This window comes from Coloeus monedula (genome assembly GCF_965178545.1).
Source record: "Coloeus monedula genome assembly, chromosome: 3".
NCBI lineage: Eukaryota > Metazoa > Chordata > Aves > Passeriformes > Corvidae > Coloeus > Coloeus monedula.
In genome coordinates, this window is record NC_138783.1 from 29,683,077 (window position 1) to 29,707,123 (window position 24,047).

Sequence of the window (24,047 nt, forward strand, 5' to 3'; positions counted from 1 at the left end):
TAAAATACGTATGGAAATTTAGCACCATCCTAATTCATTCCATTCAGCAGATTTTTGTGGGGGAGGAGGCAATATTCTAAAATAGCAGGAATAAATTAAATAATATAATTAATAAATTACATACATTTTGTAGGTAGAACCTCTCTTTTTTTTTCACATTTCAACAGTTTTCAAAGCAGTCTTTCCTACAGGAGCCAGTTTAACTCAGACACAGACTGCAATTTAAATATTAAGATGTCATTAATTATGATCCTCCCCACAGGTTTGATTTACTCTTTATCAATGGTTATATGCTCTGTAGAGTCTTCACTGCCTTCAGTAGATGTTGTTTTTATTCACAGAGCTGAGATCTCTAACAGATAAATTGCTCTTTATCTTGTTTTTCTTTTTTTCTTTTTTTCCTAGATTGAATGCTCAAGTATATCTGACTACTCAGAAAAAATTATCAAGGCCAACCACTTGGACAACAGTAAGGCATATATAATTTTGTTTTTCTTTCAGGAAAAAGAGAAGATAACAATTTTGCTTTTTCTGATTTATTTATGTTGTGTGTTTTATATGTAAGTGGTAGTTTTGCAGAGTTTACTTAGGTAATTACCAAATTAAACACCTCATTCTAGGCACTACAACAATTCCTCACTGGAATTACTGTTATATCTACATTTATTTCTAGGCTCAGAGATTACAGAAGTTAATAGGACTTATCAATAGGCAGTTCGGTTTAGCAAAGCAGAAGGAAGACCCTATATTAGAACTGAACTTACCAAATTAATTCTGCCATTTGAATTCCACCTTCTCTCTTAAACAGAATAGATGTACAAACACCCATACTGCCATTCAAGTTGAAATGATGTTTAAAGTAAAAATTTTTCACTAAGATTTCTGACTCCCAACTTTAAAAAAATACTTCAAAACCTTATCAAAATACACACTCACACAAATGAAAATGTTCAATTCATAAAATATCACATAAAACTTCTTTTTTACTTGAAAAGAAAGCTGGTGAAATTTCCAAGGTTGTGGAAATTCTAAATAGAAAAAAAACAACCAACAAAACCCTAGAAGTAACCCCAAGCTACTGAAAACTCTTAGCACAAAATAACCCCCGTCAAGTTCTATTTCATGCCTTCAGTCCTCCTCCAAATCACAGCACATAAGATATCTTTGTAGCAACCTAAAAAATCAGTCTTTTTTTAACTGAGGCTGTGAGACAGCTCCTGTTTAAAAGTGCTTTTTTGTGAAGAGCTTGCCTTTGCTGCAGAGCAGGTCATGGCTGGGCTGCACCAAGTGCCCCCGCTTTTTGCTGGGTCTGCGCTGATGCTCTGCCCGCACATGCGCAGGAATGGATTTCTGTTCTGGTTCAGATCTGTTCTAATTTTTATTGCTGTCACTGGCAGTTTCTGACTAACCCCGAGCTCTCTGGGAGGAATATTTATTGCACATCACGGGTGTTCAAGTATTGTGGTGTGAAACAGCAGTGACGTGGGATATAAGAGGCCAGCCAGTGAATGCAGCTCTTCGTTCAGGAAAAGAAGGAAGCAAAGGACTAGAAAATACTCTTCTCCACAGTAGGGATAAGGCACTAAAGCAGGGAGGTGTGACCTCCTTGGTTGTTCTGAACCTTGGATGCAGAGGCCATATGTTCCCAGAATGGTCTTTCATCCACTAGAGACACAAATAGCACACCACAAATCAATTTGCATTTGGATTTCCAGCAACAGGAATTGTGTGTGAGGGGACCATTGTCAGAATAAATTAGAAGGTTCCAGTGTGCTCCAGAGGGTGCAGAAGGTATTTATCTCTGCTCCTTCCTCCTGTTTCTACAAGGAGCAAATCATTGGGAAACCGTGGAGGAAGAAGCAGAGCCCCCTCCCTTTGGCAGGAGATTTGGCAGGACAGGTTCAGCAGCCCCCCTGACTGCAGTTTGGTCTCCAGACTGCACACCTGGACCAACATTTACACTTTCACACTCTACACCGACCCGCATTCACTTTTATTTCTATGCAGCCAGGTAGTGAGCCAAAGGATCTTGTTGCTCATGGAAAATTTTCTTTCCCCCTCCCATGCCCCCCCCCCCCCCCCCCCCGGGCCGGCCCAAATGTTGAAATGCAGAGTCAGCAAAAGGGGCTGAACCAAGAGAAAACCCACTGTTTCCAGAAGAGATACATACAATACATCTGGGGACAGCACAGTTTGTTCCCACATGATGCCTTATGAAGTAAAGGGAGGTGGAAGGAACCCATGCTGCTGCTGCTGCTGCTGCAGCTTACATTGTGACTGTTCTAGGTGTAAACAGGGGGCTTCAAAGTCTGCTGGTGTGTCACTCTGGCAGCTGTCAACAGTGCTAAAATTCACTCCAAAAGAATTGTGGCAGTGAAAGTTCTTGGGAGAAAAGAGAACTAAAGAGAGCTCATGGCTGGAGCTTATAGGCATGAAGAGCTTTCAGTAAAACAACAGATAAACTGTTGAATTACTAACTGTGAAAGAAAGGAGTTTAAATAGCAGCAAAGAGAGGAGAGCTGTGCGCTTTTCCAGTCAGGTTGCTCTTATCAGCTGATACTTTGTAGTACCCGTCTGAGTCAGAGTGTTCTCAATTTATTAGGGGGCCAGTCTGGATTAAAAATTTGCTACTCAAGTGAAGTGGCCACATCTGGTTAGAGTAATACTAGTACTGCATGTATTTGGGAAAGACAAAACCTCCTTTTCCCTGGGCTGAGTTCTAAAAATCACTCAACCCACACTTCCACATTCAGCCAGCTAACCTAGTTCTAGCTAAATTAAATTAAATTAAATTAAATTAAATTAACTTTTCCAAAACTGAATGTTGACCATTTCATCAGTAAAAGTTCCTATCATTAAAAATTGCCATTAATTAAGAGTAATAATTTTATCAATTGGTAATGGAAAGTAGAATATTCACCTTATTCCTAAATTTCAAGTGCCTCTGTTACCTTGTCAAGGAAGAATCCAGAACCATGAGACTTTATCCACTGCAACAAACAGTATAAACAGCAGAGAAAAACAAGCTGAAAATTATTTATCACAAGCTGAAAATATATTTGGAAATAAGAAATATTATTTTAAAAGTAGAAATGATTGGTGACTTCTGTAGTCGTCCTAAAACAAAAGTATTTGTTACAACTGAACTAAATATGGCCCACCATTTAAATATTCATGTGTAAACCTGCAGGGATGTTTAAAGGCTTCTAAGTGGATTCTTTGCCTTACTTGGTCAATGATCTAGAAATCTGCCAAATTCCAAAGAGCATTGTAAAATGAGATCGTACAGGTAACCAGGTAAGGCCTGTTTTTCTGTTGGTTTTAGACATGGTGGGTTTTTTTGTTTGGCCCTTGGACTTTGGGTTGGTTTTTTTTTTCCTTTTATAGTGATACTAAAAATTCTATTTATTATACTTACTCTGAATAGTTTTTTAAAAGTGTGAAATGCATTGAGTCACATGGAGTCACCCCTTATCGACAGGCATTCAAGAAGAGAATCATATTGAAAAGGTCAGCCTGACATTCACCAGAAAGGAACTTAGTCAGGTGTTTTATTATGTGAAACGTATTTCTTTGGATTCTCTTTTCAGTAATCACAATATTTAAAGGTAAAGTGGAAGAAGTTGAATTACCTGTGGATCAAGTAGACATCATCATCAGCGAGTGGATGGGTTACTGTCTGTTCTATGAGTCAATGTTAAACACAGTCATCTTCGCACGAGACAAGTGGCTGGTAGGTGCTCTGCATGTCGTGCTCCTTGCTGGGGCAATCATCATTTATTTTCTGACTACAAGCTTTCCCTTCCCTACTGTTGCCATAACAAGACACGGTTACATCTCCAAGTGCCATTTCTTAGGCTATAACGAGGAGATAACAAAGGGAACCTCAGTGAAAGAGCTTTGCTTTTGATTAAGTGCTGGCTGGCGAAGTTTGCTAGACACTATCTAATGACATTGCCACAGGCTGCAAGAGTGGCTGAGGTTAAAGCTGGTGTGACAATCTGACGGAAAACAATAAAGGCATGCAAGGGGTGCTTGTCTGGTTTTTGTATGTGCAGTTCAAAATGTGATGTCTTTGTCAGGTGAATAGATTACGAGATCCATTTCCCCACAATTCATCAACAGAAACCTGGAGGGCTAATGTTTCCAGACCGAGCTGCTTTGTACGTGGTAGCAATTGAAGACAGACAGTACAAGGACTTCAAAATTCACTGTGAGTAAGCACCTGCCAGCAACCCTTTCCTATGGCTATTTCCCTAAAATATTTCATTCGTAGTAGCCTTCTGTAAGCTCTTTGCAGGCTAGAATTCCAATGTAAATGTGAACTCTGAGAAAATGTTGGTCTGCTGATAAATTTGGGAAATTTGCTGTAATTTCAAGTGCACAAAGGAAAGATGCATGTATAAATTCATTAAGACTTTGCCTAGAGTTATATTAATACCTCTAGATGTATTTAAAATGTGGATCATAGGAGATTCAGTTTTGTTGTTGTTTTGATAAATATATAATCCATTGTAACAGCCACAAAAACCAGTAATATTCTTTTGCCATCCAGGTCCTTATTTTTATTTTTAACATAACAAAAACATAAAACCAGCAAGATGCAAATAAATTGTAAATGTGAAGAAATAAACCAAGAAAAAAATTGTACCTCCACGATAAGCTTGTCAAGAAGAAAAAACTCCACAATATGTAAAGCTTTTTTTAACACATTTTGTGTGAGAATTTTCAAATTAAAAATAAGGATCAGAAATTTAAATTTTACTTACATGTTAAAAAAGGGTTATAATTTTATTTTTTTTATACTTCATAGATGCATAAAATTGACTTTTCCTTTGCTTTTAAAATGTTGGGAGGGTTTCCTTGAAGTGTCATTGAATAACTGGTGCTGTTAGTGACATCTACAAGTGACCCAGTCCAGGCTCCTGCTCCAACCAAGTCAGACTTCACAGTTAAAGCAGGTCACCCACAGGGCCCTGCCCTGCAGTCAGGAGATGGGGATTCCACAGCTCCTCTGAGTGAAGCACCCTTAGGAGTAAATAAGTTTCTAAATATGTAGGCTGACTTCTCCTTGCTGAAACTTGCCTTAATTCCCTCCTCACCTGAAGAGAAGCTGACTTTTTCTTTGTTTCTGTGGCAGTGGACAGCAATTAGATCCCACCATTAGTCTTGCTGTCTCAGGCTAAGCAAAGCCAGTTTTGTTGGACACTCCTTATATCTTAGCATGGGGTTCACGTCCATCGCCACCAGATCGTACTGCTGGTTTGTGTTCAACTTGTCCCCATGTCACCCAAATTTGGATTGATTTGATCATAAGATCATAATACTTGTGATCAAATGAACAAGTTTTGCATTATTGCATTCTTCTTTTCAACTTTTTTTGATTCTATATATTTTTCAGAGCTGGGCAGTTTCACTTAAAGGTATTTTCCATTAGGGAATAAAAAATCTCAAAATTCCTAAGGAGGTTTATTAACCAAAGATAAATGGGAAAGTTTGAGTTAAATTAGTGGGTTCAGACAACCTTTAAATAAAAATGCCTAACTCCTCATTCTTTGCCTCTCACATCCTCCCAGAAAAGAAGGCTTGGTGTTTCTGTAATCAAATTCAGTGCTAATAAACAGAACTGCCAGTTGGTCAAAATTGCTATTTTGGGTCAAAAGTGAGCCAAGTGCAGTGGGGCAGTGACAAGAATTCTCTGTAGGTGCCAGGAAGGATTATATCTCCTCCTCAGGCACAGTCTAGATTTTTCTCCTCAGTTATGTGATGACCTTGACAGCTAAACTCATTGCAAAATGTACAGATTCAAATGGATGTATGAGGCATCCATTCTGTAAAGGAATCAGGGTCATTTTGGCCTAAGATCCTTTATGGGTTCTTTCACCTTGCTTTTGAACCCCTTCTTTTCTAGACCTTGAGTCTTTTTCTTTTCTCACAGACAATACTCCTGTTTTCAACTTATTTCTTTTTTAGTCATTTGAAAAAATGTTTCAGGTTGTTTTTTCCTCTTCTAAAATGTTGTTTACCTTGAAGACACTTTATTTTCTGATCTCACCTCTGATTTCCTTCCCCCCCTTACCTTATATACCTCTGTGTCTTCAGTTATTTCCACCTCACTACCCGTCTGTGCCACCATCTTGTCTCTCCTTTCCATTTATAAATGCTTGATGGTGTCTCCTTACATTTCAATTTTTCATCTTTTTCTCTCTTAAGGAGGAGAGAGTCTTGCCTTCATATGAGATGAGGGGCTGAGCATTTTAAAGGGCATTCAAGAACTGTTATATTGATTAAGAAATAATGCAATATGAGGTTTCTAAAAAAATCTAACTTCAGATTTTTCCAACTGAAGATTAATGCCACAGAGTACTGCTATAGTCAATTACTCTGATTTCCTGCAAAATGTAAAACATATAATTTTACTTTTTACCTCCTGTGACAGCTGTCTGCCTAATACAGATAAAGGCACATATTTCAAAGGTATCCCATGTAGGCTGAAGTACAGTAAATGATGGAGGCCCCAGTAATAAATAAACAATTAATAAACTGTTTCTTCAGGGTTTCCTAGTTAGTCTTTTCTGAGTAATCACATAGAAACACATGACTTCTATAAATGTAATCTGAAGTTCGCACATGCTCATGATGCCTGAAACAAAAGTTTTGAACACCAGCTCCCCTGAAATGTTGAGAAACTCACAACCCAATAAAGAGATAACAACGTGGTATCATTCATGCCTATATTCTTTCCAATTTAGAAATATGCAGATTTTTCTATCATATTAGTTTTTCAGTCATACTCCTCTGGAAACCCCAGTAGCTCAAATGCTATGCTCTGAAAAAAATGAGACATTTCAAACATGCTCGCAAATGTGTTTATGAGTGAACTTTGCTTTTTGTTCAAACCGTTTTTTAAAATGCTCCCAGTATTCAGTTTAGACTTTTAGATGAAGCAGTGAATGGACCTTGACTTACATCCTTCATAAGACTAAGATTTTACTTGTTTGAAGGTTCTTCTTTTCACTTTGTTAAGCAACCTTAAAAGCAAAGCCAGTGTACTTTTCCATTTCTCAATGTTTTCATTTTGTGCAAAAAATCCTCAGCATGATAAGAAGCATCTGTTGGAACAATCAGAAGAACTATTCAAATACAGAGGATTGGCATGACTTTTAAATCTTTTCAAAGTGAACCTTTTGCTTTTCTGTCATGATATACATGCAGATTATAACCTGCAGTCCCAACTATTGAAACACACCTGCAGTTCTACTCCTGCCAGTAATTCACTTGCTGAAACTAAAACTACTTAAATAATCACAAGAGCATGTAAACTTCTGATTGAGTGGCAATCTATGGGGGGAAAAAAAAAGAAAGTAAGTGTTAAGCAGGATGGATAGGAAAGGATAGCATCCCTAACAGCTATTCCCAAGACTCAGCCTGACATCAGATGATTTTGGGCAACACTCACAAGTGTCTAAAGCCACAAAAATCATTGAAAAATCTCATGTAACGGTTTTGGAGACACCCCAAAAAAAGGGTCACTTGTTCAAAGATGTACACTGAGGGCTTGTTTTGCTGCAACTGCATTGTCTGTAAAGTAGCAATGATTACATGGACAACTGGAACAGGGACCAAAGAGCTAAAGGGGGCATCTGAGAATTAGGGGATGGTAGAAATTCTTTCAAAAGAAAAATGCTTTGAGAAACAAAAAATATTTTCTATTCTTACTGCTAACCTTGACAAATCCATTTGGATTGACAGGGTGGGAGAATGTGTACGGCTTTGACATGACCTGTATTAGGGATGTTGCCATGAAGGAGCCCTTGGTGGACATAGTAGATCCAAAGCAAGTGGTGACCAACGCCTGCTTAATAAAGGTTTGGTGATTCCAAATATACCTAATTATTATTATTATTAACTATAGGATTATTTTGGGACCTGCTGCTTATGTTTTGCTACTATCTTTGCGTGCTTTGAACCAGCTGCAGAATGCTGTCATCACAGAAACATGTAACACTATGAAGGAAAATTGTGCAGTTTTGAATTAGCCAGCACTTGCATGTTGCACATGCTCAATACTGTCCCATGACCTGAGCATGAACATTGATACCTTGATTTCTTACGGAATTCCCAAAAGCAAGATGTTCCTTGTGTCTCTACTCGTCTGGTTACTGCAGGCTGTAACTGAAGACTCTTAAAAATTTTGCATGTGCAAATACTGGATGAAGAGAGATGTGGTGTACTTAGATATGAATTTGAATTGCCCTACCTTCTCAAAAATAGAGGTTGGAAATTACTGATTGCATGCTGCTGAGGAGAAGGGGTAAATGATTCTGTTTGCAGTAAGAAAGTCTGAAGCATCAGTTCTGAATTGACAAGGAAATAACTAACACCAGAACATGTGATCAGAATTGGAACTCAATTTATTTGTCTAACTTCCTAATTCTTAGCCTTATGTAGAATGTTACTGTGCTCTCTCAGCCCCAACATCTGCACCCAAAGATTAACTGGTACTCTGCTCTAGATGTAAGACAGAATGGTCACTAATCCCTGTTCACAAGATGGTGTTAACAATGCAAGAACTACCTGCAGGAACACTTGAAAGCTCTAAAATTCCCTACACGTGAAGGAATCCTCCTCATGCGGGACGACTCTCATGAGCAAGGCTGTCTGCATCAATAGCAGTGGTCGTACCAGGTCCATGAATCCAAGAGTACACTCACTTATCCCAAAGAGTCAATTCTAACTTTTCCCTTTCACTTTTTGCCAGTAACAAACACAGCATTAAGTATTCCCATATGCAAAAGGGAAAGCCATGCCTCCAGTCTGCAGAACCTTTACCGAAAGCAGCAAAAAGGAACAGAAGTAGAAACTCTACATGAGTATGTATGCATGCACAGTCCATCTGCACTGAGGAGAACACAAGATGGCTGTGCCTGAAAACACCCTCAACCAGAGCAGCTTAAAATTGCATTACACACAAAAGAAACAGCTATTTAGACTCTATGAAATACGTCCAGAGAGAAAGAGATTAGGGAGCAAAATGGGTTGGCTGCTCTGGAATAAAAAGCTGCACACCCGTAATTGAAGTGCAAATCTAATGCTTTATTTAGAAGGTCTTTGAAAGTAATTTGGTTTAAGATGACAGACAAAAATTTTCAAAGTGTGTCTATTCAGGTTTTATATTTAGTTTTGACATCTTTTGTCCATAAACTGAGTGGTGCTGTTCCATGTAGAGGTACCATGGGAGCAAAGCAGGTAATAAATACACAAGCACAAAGCACCCTCCATTCCAGAATCAGTCACTAATCTCAAAAACTGATCACTAAAGAAAGAGAAAATTGTCAATGAAAAGCATGAAGAAGGGAGGTTTATGTTCAAGCTAGCAATATGGAAGCAGGAAAAACAGACTCTGCAGTTATATATTTTTTAATTTAGTTTGCTTTTTCACATGGTTTATTTATATAAAGTGCATTTCTTTCGTCCTGAAAATATTTGTGAATTCAGAGAATAATATTAGCCTAAGAAAACATTTGAGAATAAACAAAGCCATCATGTTTAATTATTTAAATGTTTTATTACAGCACTTTTGGATAGCACAGCTTGTTCATATTAGATTCACAGAGGGAATTTTAGGGTTGTATTTAACCCAAAGCCAGCTAATTTAGGGTGCCTACCAAATGAATCTGGGTTCTCTCTACATTAGTCAGTGGATGGACTAGTCACTAGACACATTCCTCAGAGACCAGTCAGAGTCTTGTGCTTCTGCAGTTATTTCAATTCCCAATTTAGACACTCTGAATTGTTTTACAAAATCAGCAAAATAAGACATCAACTGTGCATGCTGTGTAGCCATGACACTTATCTAAAATGCTGGAGACTGGAGTAAAATTCCCTCTTTTGTACTCCTCAGAAACTGGATGTAACCCAAGTCCTGGATGCTTTAAGGAACTTCAGGCACTAGGCCACAGGTGCACTAGGGGTGGTGCATGCAGGGAATGCAACATCCTCTCTCTTTTGAAAGGCATTCCCTTTTGCATGGTCTCTTAAATACATCTGAGGGGCACAGGAATTGTCCTGCCAAATAGGAGTCCTTGTTTAACTTCCAAACCAAATCAGCCAGGGAGAGTAGTGGGAACAAAGCGTCTTCAAACCACCAGAATCAATAACTCAGGAGAAGGGTACAGGTGTCCTACTGAGGGCCTACTGCTGTCAGTAACACTGCCAAAAAAAAATGGAAAAGTTTGTTTCATACTTAGTAAAACAGTTGTGTTTTCTTCTCTGATCCAAAACCAAACAAATAAACAAGCAAACAAAAACAAGCAAAAACAAAAAACAAAACAAAACAACAAACAAACAACAACAACAAAAAAACAAACACAAAAAAACCCCAAAGAAAACGTGAAAGAACTCCACCAAACCCAGCCATCCAGTGAGATTTGAATGTTTAGCATATTTCCATGCTCACAAAATCCTAGCTGACTAACCTGACTGTCTGGAAAGGAGATCAGGAAAGAGGTCCCTTGGCACTCTAGAAGCAACCTTAACTCCAATTTGTATCATTTGTCCCCTGTGCAGTTAGCTGTAATGAGTGTTGCCATTTTAATTAAGAACATATAGTAGCCAGAGTATAATTCAAAGAGATTGCCAAAACCAGACATGGCCATTCTCAAAATTATATTAGTTAATAAAAAAGCCCCCACATTTGTCTCATACCTTGCATTTCAAAAAAGCTATGTTTCTGTCCTTAAAAAAAGGACTGCAGAAGTGACCAACAGTTTATCCAGGACATCTGTTCAGTATTTTTGAGGAGGTTCTACTGACTAATGAAAATATTTCCTAGTGCTTTTGATTTCCCTTTACCCTGCAGAGCCAACACAGCTCAGAGAGAGGGAGCTAGTTCCCTTTTATGTACCCCACCATTAGACTTAAGTCCCAATTTCCCCACGGTGAGATCACTCAAAAGACACCAAAAATTACAGAAGTCTGCAGTCACCCACCAGTCCAGTCTAGCTTGGCAAAGCAAATATTGCAGGCTGCCATGGAATTCTGCCAGGAGACCTCAGAAGTTCTCATTCCTACTTTTTTCTTACCTTCTTTGGAGGGGGAAAACCAAAAACATTTTAAGGTTATCACAGCTTTAAGAGACCAATTATATGCATAGGTCACTGATAAACACTAGTGCCTCAGGGTGTCATTGCAATGCAGTAGAATAATTTTCATGATGATTAAGTTGTTCTTGAGCAGTAATGTTAACCAGGCAGGCCAAAACTATGGCTTGCTTAAATCATCTCCCTGTAAGTTTTCTAAGTCTCAGAAACACAAATGGGGTCCATGCAAAGGCCTCAGTAACTGAAATATGGCTGCATCTTTCTATGTCTGTTTTTGCAGACTTACCTTAAATTATAGAAGGCAGTTTCTACAAGAGCCCTCTAATGTGCCCTAAAAGAGCCCTCTAATGGGCAGTCTAGACTCTGTTCTCCACTTCTGCAGCGCGAGTCTTAAGAAATGCTGGTAAGGTCAGAGACATGATTCCTGACTTCAGCTGGTAGAGTAGAGAATATTTGGATTTCTGCCTACAAAAATTCTGTTTCCCTATAGGCATGAGCAATAGGGGTATGAGAATGAGCAGTGAGGGTACCAGAAAGTGCACAGGAAGCATTCCCCACAGAACAGTACTTCAGACTTACCATCCTCCCTATCATGACTACACGTTTTGGAAACAACCCAGAGAAAAGCAGTACCTTGCTGGGAGAATCAGATCCATGTGAAAAACACACTCCAAGCCTTGAACAGTGAGATTTAAATATTGATGGAAATAAGCAATCTTGAAGACTACATCATTGCTTCCAACTACTGCAATCAAGCCATAGTATGATTTACATGGTTTGCTTCTGTCTTGCTCAAGAGTAAGATCCCTGTGCTCCCTGTTGGGACTGACACAGGACTAGAAAGCATCAAAAAGCAGGCCACTCTCATGCCTCAAATGTTTTGACTGCTTGACACAGTCAAATCACTTTCCTTTCCAGAGATGCACAAACAAATACGTTTATTTTTATTAAAAATCCAACTCTGGCATCTGTCCTCATGCTGACAGTCCCTGATGATAAAAGGTTTTTGAACTGGGACCTGTATCTATCAACATCTATCATGCCTGTATTTGTCAAAGCACCTTTTTACCTTGATTTTCTCCAGCTTCTAGAGTCCCTCCCTGCCATTCCCAAGAACACACACTCTTCAATGAGTGTCCTCTCTGTCAGCTTAGTCAGATAACTGGATCATTTGCTCATGATTTGATAGATTAGAATGAACCTCTGATTTCTTATGGTGTTAAAAGGCTGTCAGTCATCTTTGTGTCTGATCATTAAATGAAATACTAAAGTACATCACTTAACACTTACCTGAGAGTCACAGACATCTGCGTGTAAATGTCTTTTTCTTTCTCCTCAAAACAGGAAGTAGACATTTATACAGTGAAGACTGAAGAATTGGAATTTACTTCTGCATTCTGCCTCCAAATTCAGCGCAATGATTACATTCATGCCTTGGTTACCTATTTTAATATTGAATTTACGAAGTGCCACAAGAAGATGGGATTTTCTACAGGTAATCTGTATTTCTTTTGATTTCATTTCTGTTGCTATTAGTCTATCAGTGCTGCTGATTAGATGGTACAGGAAGGTTTAATGTACCACCACGTTTGAATTTCAGTGATAAAAACCATTGTAATTTTGGGGGAAGTAAGCAGGATGGGGAAAGGACAACTGCTTATAGGAATTCTGTGGAAACAGAGGCAGAGTTTCACAATGGCTATCAACCTTAGAGCTCAGCAGGAATTTATGTTCCCCACCAGTTTTAGCAAAATCCTGAGTCAAATTTCTCAGATTAGACAGGGAATTATCGGCTCAGTGAGAGATAGCAGCTCTGCATCCTAGTTTTCCCCAAATCCAAAACTCAACAAAGCTCTGGCTTGCCCCAGAGTCTAGAAAAAAACAACCATTTTTTCCAAGCTATAAAAATACCCGTAGTGATTATGTGAATCGTCTCTAACAACCCAGCTGGGAAACTCTAACTTGCCTTGGTGAGCAAATATTTAAAGGAATAACTCCATTCCCTTAAGGCATTGTTTACAAGACTGAATAAACCAGAGAGCATTGCAATTGCCTGTCCTGATTGCCAACTTGTACAGCCTCCTGTCTCAACAGGAGCAGTCAGTCCACAAGGATTGCAAAGCTTGCAGTTGTAGCAGACAGGTATTACCAAATACCCATCTTCCAAGAAATTTTAAAATATCCATGTATCAGTAGATGCCTTTTCAGGTGCAGTCTTTGCTTCAGTACATACAGGTGAGACAGCCAGTCATGCCTGTCAATTTTTTTTTGCATTTGCTTCATTACAGGTACCTAAAGATATAATAACAGAAAATGGCCCTGCATGCACAGCAAAGAAATTGGCTGATTTTCTAATGGATTGGAGAGTTTGGCACACTTTTGGTGTTCCTTACTCTCCCACCAGTCAAGCCATTGTTAAAAGAACACATCACTCTTTAAAACATTTTCTAGATCAGCAAAAGGGAGGGTTGGCACAGGCAACACCGCAGATGAGGTTAAGTAAAGCTCTATATGTCTTTAATTTTTTAAACAGCTCTTTTGTAGAGCCTGATCCACCAATCTTCAGACATTTCTCTAATAGTACAAGAGCAAAGTTAAAAGAAAATCCTCCAATGTTAATTAGAAACCCAGAAACCTCATCCTGTAAAAACCTCATCCTGTAGACAGCCTGCATGTAGACAGGAGGTTGAAGGAAGAGTTTCTCTGCCTCTGTTTAGTTTATCATGGTAAGGTAGGGGCAGAAGAAATTACTCCATAAAAAGGTCGTTTGGCCATCTGCTGCTGAAGGTCACCACTGTCTAGAAGACTGGTGTAGATTCTCACCTGGTGTCTGTTGGCAAAGCTCTAGTGAATTCAGTAAAATACACCAGTTTGTAGGACATGACAAAGTGCCACTTGATGTGTTATTTCTTAAATGATGAATAAGTGCGTAATTTGGGGTGGACTTGGAGACTTGGGCCTGTATTACACTCACCCCTACCCTGTTCATGGGGCACAAGTTTCCAGTTATGTCAGGCTTTTCTAGGGAAGATGGCTTTGCACAGGGGCATGTGCACATGTACGTGGGTGTGTACAAGGCAGCAGTTATGATTGAGAATATAAATTCAATTTCATTTTGGTCTAACATGTTTTCAGTTAGAAATTTTATGCAGCCATGTCCAAATAGCAAACAGTCTGGATCTGAACTCCTTCAAGAAGATATCTCATTAAACAATTGAAATTAACAGTCATTAAAACTGTCTGGACACATAGACAGTTTATGAAAAAGTTGGTTTATATCGGTCTTCTGATTCTAGAATTTTAGAAAACAGTTAAGAATTCCTGTCCTGCCAGTTTTTTTAAAAAGCATCAGTATTTGTCCAGTCACAACGAATTTTCAAGGCTAAGTATTTTCTTTTAAATGTTGACATTGAAACGAAAGAAGATCATTATTTTATTAAACAGTGTTAATTATGATACAATACAGTGACCTCATGTGACTGGGGAATACAAACAGAAGAAAAATAAATTTATCAGAGGCTTTTTTTGCCAGGCTAGGAAGTCTCTGTGCTTGTACAGCTATTCTTAGGTTCCTAGATCCTCTTGACTGCAAGAGTGGTAGGAACCAGAAGTGACCAATACAGGTTCATTAGGCATTGCTCAAAGCTTGGCATTTAAATCAGAAATAAAATCAAATAAGTAAATTAAAAGCCTGAAATGGATTCTGCTACGCAAGACTAGAAATTAATTTAGACCAGTTTCCATCTCTGGAAAATTGCCCAAAATGCCTTTTAAAAGTCCCAAAACAGATCAAGGTGCAAGTGCCCTTTCATCAGCTCTATCCTCCTGGAAACTATAAAATCTGCTGTTTGGGAATCACTAGTCAAATGTTTAATCTGTGAAATTGTGATTAATAGTTTTTGATGAACCTTTCCTTCATGCTTCTGTATAACTTTTTTTTTTAACTAATTTAGGCTTCTGAAATTCAAAGCACTTAGTTGTAAAGATTTTCCCAATTTGAACACGTGTGGGTTGAAAGGAGAGCATTAAAAAAGTGCCTATTTTGCCCTGTAACCCATTTTGCAGAATCCTTCTTGCTGGGTGTGATTCACATCTGGCATATTCCAGTAAAAATTAGAAGACAACCCACTGACACTCAGCAGAATTGTTCTGTTGTGAAGTATGTTTGCTAATATAGTACATAAAGCATTCTATGAGAAGAAAGGGTTTTTCCCAATTGTTCCCAAGTCATAATTTGATTTTCAAGGCATGTAGGAATTTTCAATAAGTGATATCCATACATATTTTTTAGCACCTGATGCTCCTTATACTCACTGGAAGCAAACTGTCTTCTACTTGGAGGACTATTTAACTGTGAGACGAGGAGAAGAAATTTATGGGACTATATCCATGAAACCAAATGCAAAAAATGTGGTAAGTCAGCATCCCTGATCCTAATTCCACCTCTATTGATCACAAACTACAATCAGCAATAAAGAAAATGAATAGGACTAAAACAGTGAGCATGCTAAAGGCATTCATGTTTATTAGTAAGAGCTCCAGCCACAGCTTCACCAAAGCTGATGAGAGCAATGATAAAGCAGTGCTAATGTTACAGAAGTCAACCTGCAAAGCAGGCTGGCATGGGAAGGCAGAAACAATTCAAATACGTCACCGAGTCAGCTGCCCTCTGCAATCAGCTTGACTGATTTTTGTGATGCAAGCAGGCAAGGGGCTCTTCACACTGTCACTGAAATCAGTACAAAGATCCCTTCTGCCAGCACAGGATGATCAAGTGTAAGTACTTCAGTTCCACATCTATGGGCACTGAGTGATTTGCCACTCAGTGCCCAAGGACAGTCCAACAGGAGATTAAGTAACACATTTCAGAGGAATGCTTGTATTGAGCATGCTTGAGTTGAACTCACTGATCAAATGTACTTGAGCTCACTAATTGAGTGTTAGGGTTGTTTAAAAATTGTGCCTTTCCATAGAAAATACAGATGCTTTATTTAAGACTACAGCTAAAGCATGATGGATATCACACAACCACAACTGCTGAAAACTTCCTCAGTTTCTCTGCTGTGGGCTGAATCCCCCTATATCAGTTATTCAGTGCTTCTTTTAACTTGTAAGGAGACTGTGAGACATGGTCTGATGGACAACCCATGGCTGAATAGAATAAGACATGAGAAGTATGGCTTCTGAGAGAAACACTGGCATCATTTTCTGCCAAAAACCTTGAGTAGTATCTCTTCATTTTCTATTACAGTAAACAGCAGTTAAAATAACCTGGTTATCCATCTATGCAGCTGTTCTAATTGTTGAAAAATTACATTTGTTAACTGCAACAAATCTTAACATTTCATTGTCTTCTCTTTTTGCATTGATTTTCCATTTTCCTACCAAACACAGATTGGATACTATTTTCATAGTGCTGTTGATACAGGGGGAGAAATAAACACAAAATAAACTTGGCATTAAAACAAACACATTCACCCCTGAAGCTACTTGCTGCGAGAGGAAAATAATCTGTTTCCCACCCTTGTGTTGTTCTAGGGGGACTGGAATAGGTTTTTTTGGGTTAAATGTATCAATTTTCTTTGAGGGAAAAATTAATAAAATATCTCAGATTTGTTCACACAGCAGTTAGCACCTGAATGCAGATTTAGGTGCTAAAATTAATGTGCTCTTGATAGCTGTCATGAGAGAGAAACCACCTTGGTTCAAAAGGATTTGCTCATGCTTTGTTCTTCTGAAACACAAAGTTTTTGAAAAGCTTGCATAGACACAACTTCCTTCTGTAGGGCTGTGTAGTGCCTCTTCCCTGAAAACGTGTCATTACAAGATAAAAAATTACTAAGGGCTTCTGTACAATGGGAAGTTTACCAGATATATTCTGGAATAACCCCTAGTGGGAAAGCCCTTTAGCCTAAATTAAGAGCATCTCAATGGGGGATACCCTTCAAAAATTTTCCTAGGATACGTATGATAACAGCATTTCAGAAGCTTCCTGGGAGTAACCAGGACACTGAATCCACCTCAGGAAGAGTATAGAAATACGACCTAGGCACGGATTGTATGGTGAATGCTATTACACATCTTACAGCCTGCTTTCTCAGTGTCAGCACCAATTAAAAACAGAGGAAGTTAGAAACCACCGCAGGAATCTCTTGAATCTGCTGGTCTTTTCAACCCAAGCAATGATAACTGCATTAATACACTAAACTTACGGTCTTACTTACATGTTACATTTAAATCTTTTTACAGCGTGACCTGGATTTCACAGTAGACTTGGATTTTAAAGGACAGCTATGTGAAATGTCAGTATCTAATGACTACAAAATGCGTTAGCAAGAAACCTTTCAGAGAGATGAAAAGGAGAATTTTATCAAGTCTTGAACTACTGAGCTTCAAGCTAGGAACAACTGTTCACAAGATTATTATATTAAATACTAGAATGTTTACTCTGATGGAGGGTGGTAACCTGATCTTTCTTGCAGATAGTACAGGGGGCTGGGATCCCACTGTGAATGTACAGTATACAGAACTGTAGCTTTTGTTAAACATAGGAAAAAAAATAAGCAACAGTCTTGAGTGTTCTGGTTAACTTTAGGATGGCAGAAGATGCATATACAAATTGTATTACTTACTGTGAATTTCTGGTTCTTCCAAGCTTTGCATGTTAAAGATGATTAGGGCAGTTTTCTCACTATGAAAGACTACTACAGCACATTACTGTGATAGTATTACTGGACTTATATTCAATATAAATGAATATATATATTGTACATGAGAAAAAAAGAACTCATTTCATAATAGGAATTTGTTTTGTGATTATTTAATTCTCATTATGCAGTTATGGAAAGATAATGATGTTACCTCTGGCACTACTCTAGGCAGTGATATATTCCATCAACTGTCCAATGTTATAGCTTTGGTAAATATTCCATGCAAAGTGTAGATAAGAGCTGGGCATTTACAGGAAGTTCAACAACTATATTTTTGAATGTCCTCTGAAAATGTGGACCATTCGTTTTGAAATTCACCTTCACAACTGGATGTCTGTTCAAAGCTTTTAAAAACATTAGCTTTTTATCCTTGAAAATATTCTGTGGTGAGTTTTTATAGCTGGATTTTGCATGAGACTTTCAGAAATCAGACACCTAGTATTTAAATGTGATGAATGCAAAGTCTCTGAAATGGTGGATAATTCATGCTTCTTGGCCATGCCATATTTCAGTTCTTTGCAAAATTCTTAATACAAAATAATTTTTAAAAAATAGGAATTAGTGTTACCTTTTGGTGATGTTTTAGATAAGTTTTAAATTACAAATACTATTCTCAAGAGTGCAGTAATTTGCAGGAGCAAGTTAATGTCTTTAAAAAAAAATGTCGATGGCTTCTGATACTACTAAGATGTCTGTAGCTTTCCCATCCCCTTGAGCCCCTTGTTTTTCTTACAAAATTTCCTGCTTATTGTTAAAATATTAAGTGCTTACAATTCCTCATATGTATGTATCAGGTCTTTTTACTATATGAATGTGGGCCATTTAATCACATGTAATTCATCAACTACTGCATCACCAGTCCTATCTACACATTTTCCAGTCCGTCTGGCATTAGGCACTAAATCATGTTCTATCTTGTACTGGATAAGATTGACTAGTTTTTTGCCTAAAAATATTTTTAATCACCTGCAAATAAAGCATACTTGAAGATGTATTTTGCCAGTATTTGTCAACTTCTCACTTTTTAGAAACCTATTTCTATTGATTTTCCCTCCACAGAAACTGTACAGTGCCTCCATTTTCTTATGGTCTAAAGAATATGGTCTAGGGATTGTATCACATGGTATCTATGTAGAGTGAAATTAAACTGTAATTCAGCAGTAAAAGATACTGTTTTCAATTTAGTTCATCATCGTTGTTTTAAAGCACTTTTCTTTCATATTTTTGGAGTGTGGATGAACAACTTTCCTCACAAATTCGAGTTTATCTGTCAAATATTGCTGTCATTTTCAGGAAATGAGTTCAGCTACTCAGTAATGGACTGGAACAAAACCCTCTGCAAGTCCCTTTCTAGTAACACTTTTGTGATTCTAGGAATTTAAGGTAAGGAATTCTACCAGATTTTTTTCTCAGGCCCTCCATTTATATAAATCTACTCAAACGATGTTTTCATCTTCTTCTTTGCCACTAATCACTGAGCTGACTATTACTGAAAGAGGAAAGACTCTTGCTTTGCTTAAATTATACTTTGAAAGCACTTCAAACCATCCACTTCTCTAGACCACTGCATAAATATTTAATAACTTTAATATTAAAAGAATAACAAAGAAGGGAAAAAATCTCATCTCTTGTTTAAAACAAGCAAACAAAAAAAAAGACAAATGAGGAAAAAAAAGAAAAAAAAAAGAAAAAAAAAAGAAAAAAAAAATTCCAGAGAGTCTTTACTGAGAATGTGTCATTTTTGCCTGACAGAAAGCACAGGTCAAGAAGCAGCAAAAAACCCCCACTAGATCAGAACAGCTCACTAACCAATTTGAGAAGTATTTAAGCACTGCTGTCCACTGTCTGCCCTTTCTGCCTCATCTTTCAACTACTGACAGTGAAGTGTTGGTCTCTCTTCAATAATGGCCCCTTTGCCTTAGTACTTGAAGCGCCCATTCACTTTAGTGTTGCAAGATTAAATCCTGACTGATATTATTAATGGCACAGTTCTGAGATGGCCACCACACCTCAGGCACGTTCTGTCCTGGAAAATTAGCTTGTGCTTTCCTTCACATCAAAAAAACCATCATGTATTTCTCCATCACAAAAAGAACTGAGAGTGCCTACTGCAGAGCTGAGTGTCTTCATGTCACAGTGATCAAAAAGCAAATTCAGGCTTCCAAAGCCATTAAAGCTGTTACCTACCAACAAGGCTTTGAAAGCACCAGTGAGTTCGGCACACAGAGGATCAGTTAGGTCAGCATTAGTGAAACAGGTATGCAAAGATCTTGCAGGTCAGGTGTAATCAGCTAGAAGGCTTTCCTCAGCAATCCACCAAGTCCGGGTAACTACCACAGAGCTTCATTTTCTCAAGGCTCGAATAAGGTCTCTTTCCAGGACTGAACCAAAGCCACTGATTTTCAAAACTTTGCATTAAAATATAATGACAAAATGACTGTTGAGAGCTGAAACAGACACATGTTTAAAACGTTTAATTCCCACAGACAGGAGAAGAAGATCATGAGCTAAGGTCAGAGCATGAGAAAGAAACTGAAATACAGTATTTACACAAAAGACTGTCCCTGATGAGTAACACAGCGCTGGAGAAAAGAGAAAGCAGGTCTCTTCTGCCTTGACTCTGATCTTAAGGAGAAAGTATTAAAACTCTTCTCAGGGATTGTTCTGTCACTTGAAACAAAAAGGAGCATCCAAAAAGAGCTACATTCTGAGCATGCTTCTGAAAGGCACAGTGGGCAATTCACACTTGCAGTGCTTGATACGATTAAGGAAGGAGTCTGCAGTGTTAGGGGGGCCACTCTGTATTCCCAAGGTTCTCTAAGGAACAGTGTAGTATGACTCTATTCTCATAAGCATTTCTTACTTCCAGCACCAATTAGCCCTTGCCAGATGTCCTTAGTTTCAAGTTTGGGTTTTGCAGGGGTTGTTCTGGGGACCTTTCTGTGTGCAGAATTAGGGGTTTACAGCCTTTTTCTACTGTCTTAGACTTCTAATAGGAGTTGAAACTGTCCAGAATATGAACAAGAATATAACCCAAGGCAGTAATATTTGCCCAGTAATACCTAAGGCATGTTTTTACCACAGAACTAATTTGAAGAACCTTCTCAGAGATCATTTCTTACAGGATTTGTTTTAAACTTAATATTAATTCAGAAATTAATTTAGCACATACAGATTTGATTATAGATAACTTCATTCACTTAGAAGGTAAGTTTATAAAGGATACATGGTATTCTATGTATTTAATGAAGAATAAATCCCTGCTTTAAGACAATTAGAAAGAACAAGGCTGACCTGCTGAAAAGCAGTTCTTCAGAGAAGGACCTGGGGGTGCTGGTGGACAATAAGCTGCCCATGAGCCAGCAGTGTGTCCTGGTGGCCAAGAAGGCTAATGGTGTCCTGGGGTGGCATAGGAAGAACATCACCAGCAGATTGAAGGAGGTGATCCTGCCCCTGCAGTCAGCCCTGGTGAGGTGCATCTGGAGTGCTGTGTCCAGTTCTGGGCTCCTCATACCAAGAGAGACGTGGAGCTCCTGGGGCAGGTCCAGCAGAGGGGAGTGAGGATGACTGGGGGACTGGAGCATTTCTCTTGTGAGGAAAGGCTGAGGGAGCTGGGCCTGTTCAGCCTCGAGAAGACTGAGAGGGGACCTTATCAATGTCTGTAAGTACCTTAAGAGAGAGTGCCAAGAGAATGGGTCCAGACTCTTCTCAGTGGTGCCGACCAATAGGACAAGAGGCAATGGGCAGAAACTGATGCTCAGGAAGTTCTACATGAGCCTGTCACTTGGTTTGTTCAGCCTAGAGGAGATTGAGGGGAGACCTCATTGTGGTCTTCAGCATCGTCAGGAGGAGAAGTGAGGGGAAAGTACTGACCTTTGCATCCTTGCAGCCAGTGGCAGGACTGAAGGAAGCTGAGTCAGGGAGGTTTAGGTTGGATATCAGGAAAAGGTTTTTCATGCAGAGGGTGGCTGAGCACTGGAACAGGCTCTCCAGGGTAGTGGTTACAGCACCAAGCCTGACAGAGTTCAGGAAGAGTTTGGAAAACACTCTCAGGCACATGGTGTGACTCTTGGGAGTGTCCTGTGCAGAGCCAGGAGTTGGACTCAATGATCCTGATGTGTTGACAGCATATTCTATGATTCTATGAGGGAGAACTTTACTGTGTGGGGGACCAAGCACTGGAACAGATGGGCCAGAGAGGTTCTGGAATCTCCTTCCCTGGAAATATTAAAAAATCTCTTGGCAACTAATCCTGAGTAATGTATTCTAAGGGACCCTGCTTGAGCAGGGGGTTAGACTACATGGCCCCCAGTGGTGCTTTCCAAACCTAACCATTCTGGGATTCTTTGATTTCCAAGAACAGAGACTCCCCAGCCTCTCTGGGCAGCTGTTCCAGGGCTACACTAATCTCACAGGGACACTTAATGTTCAACTGGAATTTCTCATGTTTTAACTTGAGACTGTTGGTTCTTGTTGCTTTATTACTTGCCCCTGAGAAACGCCTGGCTGCAATTAGTTCCCACTTTAGTCCCCTCATGGTAACTCCTCTCTTCCCTACACAACCCATGATTGCATCCTAGCCTTCTATATGAATTCCACCTCTTACCCACCTGTAATCCCCCTTCCTCCATTTTTCCTTCTAACAGTTTATGTTGCTGCTGTTACACAGTGCTTAACAAATGCATCTAAGGGGTTTGCAACGAATGTAATCCCAAGGATCACTGTTTAAAAGAGAACTTCAGTTTTCCTACTGTGTTGTGTTGGTGGCATGGAGGACACATTTTATGAGCAATTTCCATTGGTTTATAAGCTCTAAATTTATGCCAGTGTGTGCACTTGCCTAGTTGGAATATACAATTAAGCCAGGTGACTTCTTTTTCAATAGGCATGAAGCATTCACAGACTAGTTCCAGCTGGAAAAGTGGGAGGTTTTTAGCATTTTTTGAAACATTTCTTTTCAACATTTCTCAGAGATAATCTCAGATCTTAATCTGCTAAGCACACGGGTATGTGGGAAGAAGACAAATCCTTTAGATTGCATGTAAATTTCCTAGAAATTAACTGTGAATTAAGAGCACCTACAAATATTTTTTAAAAGCAACTAAAGAAACAAACCTGATGTTTTAGATCTGATATAACAATATGTTTAGAGTAAGGAGAACATGAATCATCAGCTAGAGATTTCCCAGAAAACTGGTATTTCTGCACAGTATGACTGGGGTGAGCCAGGGCAGTAGTACACCTACAGGGAACAAGAGTGTACCCTGAAAATAGCTGCTGCTTCTGAGGATAGACACAAAAAGGGTAAAAGATGTGTTCTATACAGTTGAGACAGAGAAAGAAGCAGACCACTGCTCACAGATGACTGTTAAAGCAAAGCACCTGTCTCTTAGACAAAAAAATAAAGATTATGCTAGGGTTCAGATACAGCTGACAGGAAAGAAAAATATTTCTATGATCTCAAAATTTTTGCAATCTCTGCTGTTCTCTTTGCATCTCTTTCAGGCTCTACAGGTACCAATACAATCTCCCCAACTCCCTTCCTTTTCCCTTTTCTTAGTATGTTTGATATTTTTCTCATTTTTTAGTGGAAACAAACAATGGAGATAAGTGATTAAGCAAACAACATGAAGGTAGCATTTTTTGAGAAAGCTTGGAGAGATGGTATAGTGTGATTACGAAACACAAAGAAACAAGATAACAACTGCAACAAAAAATCAGTCTTACTTCCTTACACAGCACACAGGTTTGGGATCCAAGTCATTCCTCTGAATCATCAAGTGTAGTCTTTTAGAATCACAGCAATCAGCAAGATCAAGCCTGAGCTGACCCCTAAATCTACATGTGGGAAACGGAACATCCTCTTTTGCAGCTTCGTTCTGTGCTTTTTTGTCCAGCCATTTCCCATTTACTCACATGAACCATCAGCATTTCCAGTACAACACAGCCCTAGAACCAGCAATGGCCCCTTGTGTTAAGGTCACAACAGAATTTAATCACAAACACTACATGCACTACCATTTTGATGCAGGAATATGAAATGGCAGCCCAGAAGGACACATGTAACTCATTAACAGTAACTTGCAATGCTGATCAGTTAGCAGAAGTACTTTATCATCATAGTGGCATATTTTTCACATTTATTGGCATGACAAATTAATGCCATTAGCGAATGAGATATGATTGAAGCAAATATAATTGCTATTATCACCACTGAAAGAGTGTCTCAGAAAAA

General features: G+C 38.8%; 1 protein-coding gene across 1 annotated transcript in view; it reads left to right on the top strand.

The window, feature by feature from the left end:
• The window catches only part of PRMT8 (protein arginine methyltransferase 8), a gene marked incomplete at both ends in the record, with an annotated part of 56,720 nt that extends 39,285 nt beyond the window's left edge, over window positions 1-17,435 (top strand). The window contains 7 exons of the mRNA XM_082279336.1: window positions 406-469; window positions 3,591-3,733; window positions 4,126-4,213; window positions 7,753-7,868; window positions 12,447-12,597; window positions 15,394-15,515; window positions 17,352-17,435. Coding sequence (XP_082135462.1) covers window positions 406-469; window positions 3,591-3,733; window positions 4,126-4,213; window positions 7,753-7,868; window positions 12,447-12,597; window positions 15,394-15,515; window positions 17,352-17,435 — 768 coding nt within the window. The remainder of the gene's footprint in view (window positions 1-405; window positions 470-3,590; window positions 3,734-4,125; window positions 4,214-7,752; window positions 7,869-12,446; window positions 12,598-15,393; window positions 15,516-17,351) is intronic.
• Between the last annotated feature and the right edge of the window lie 6,612 nt (window positions 17,436-24,047).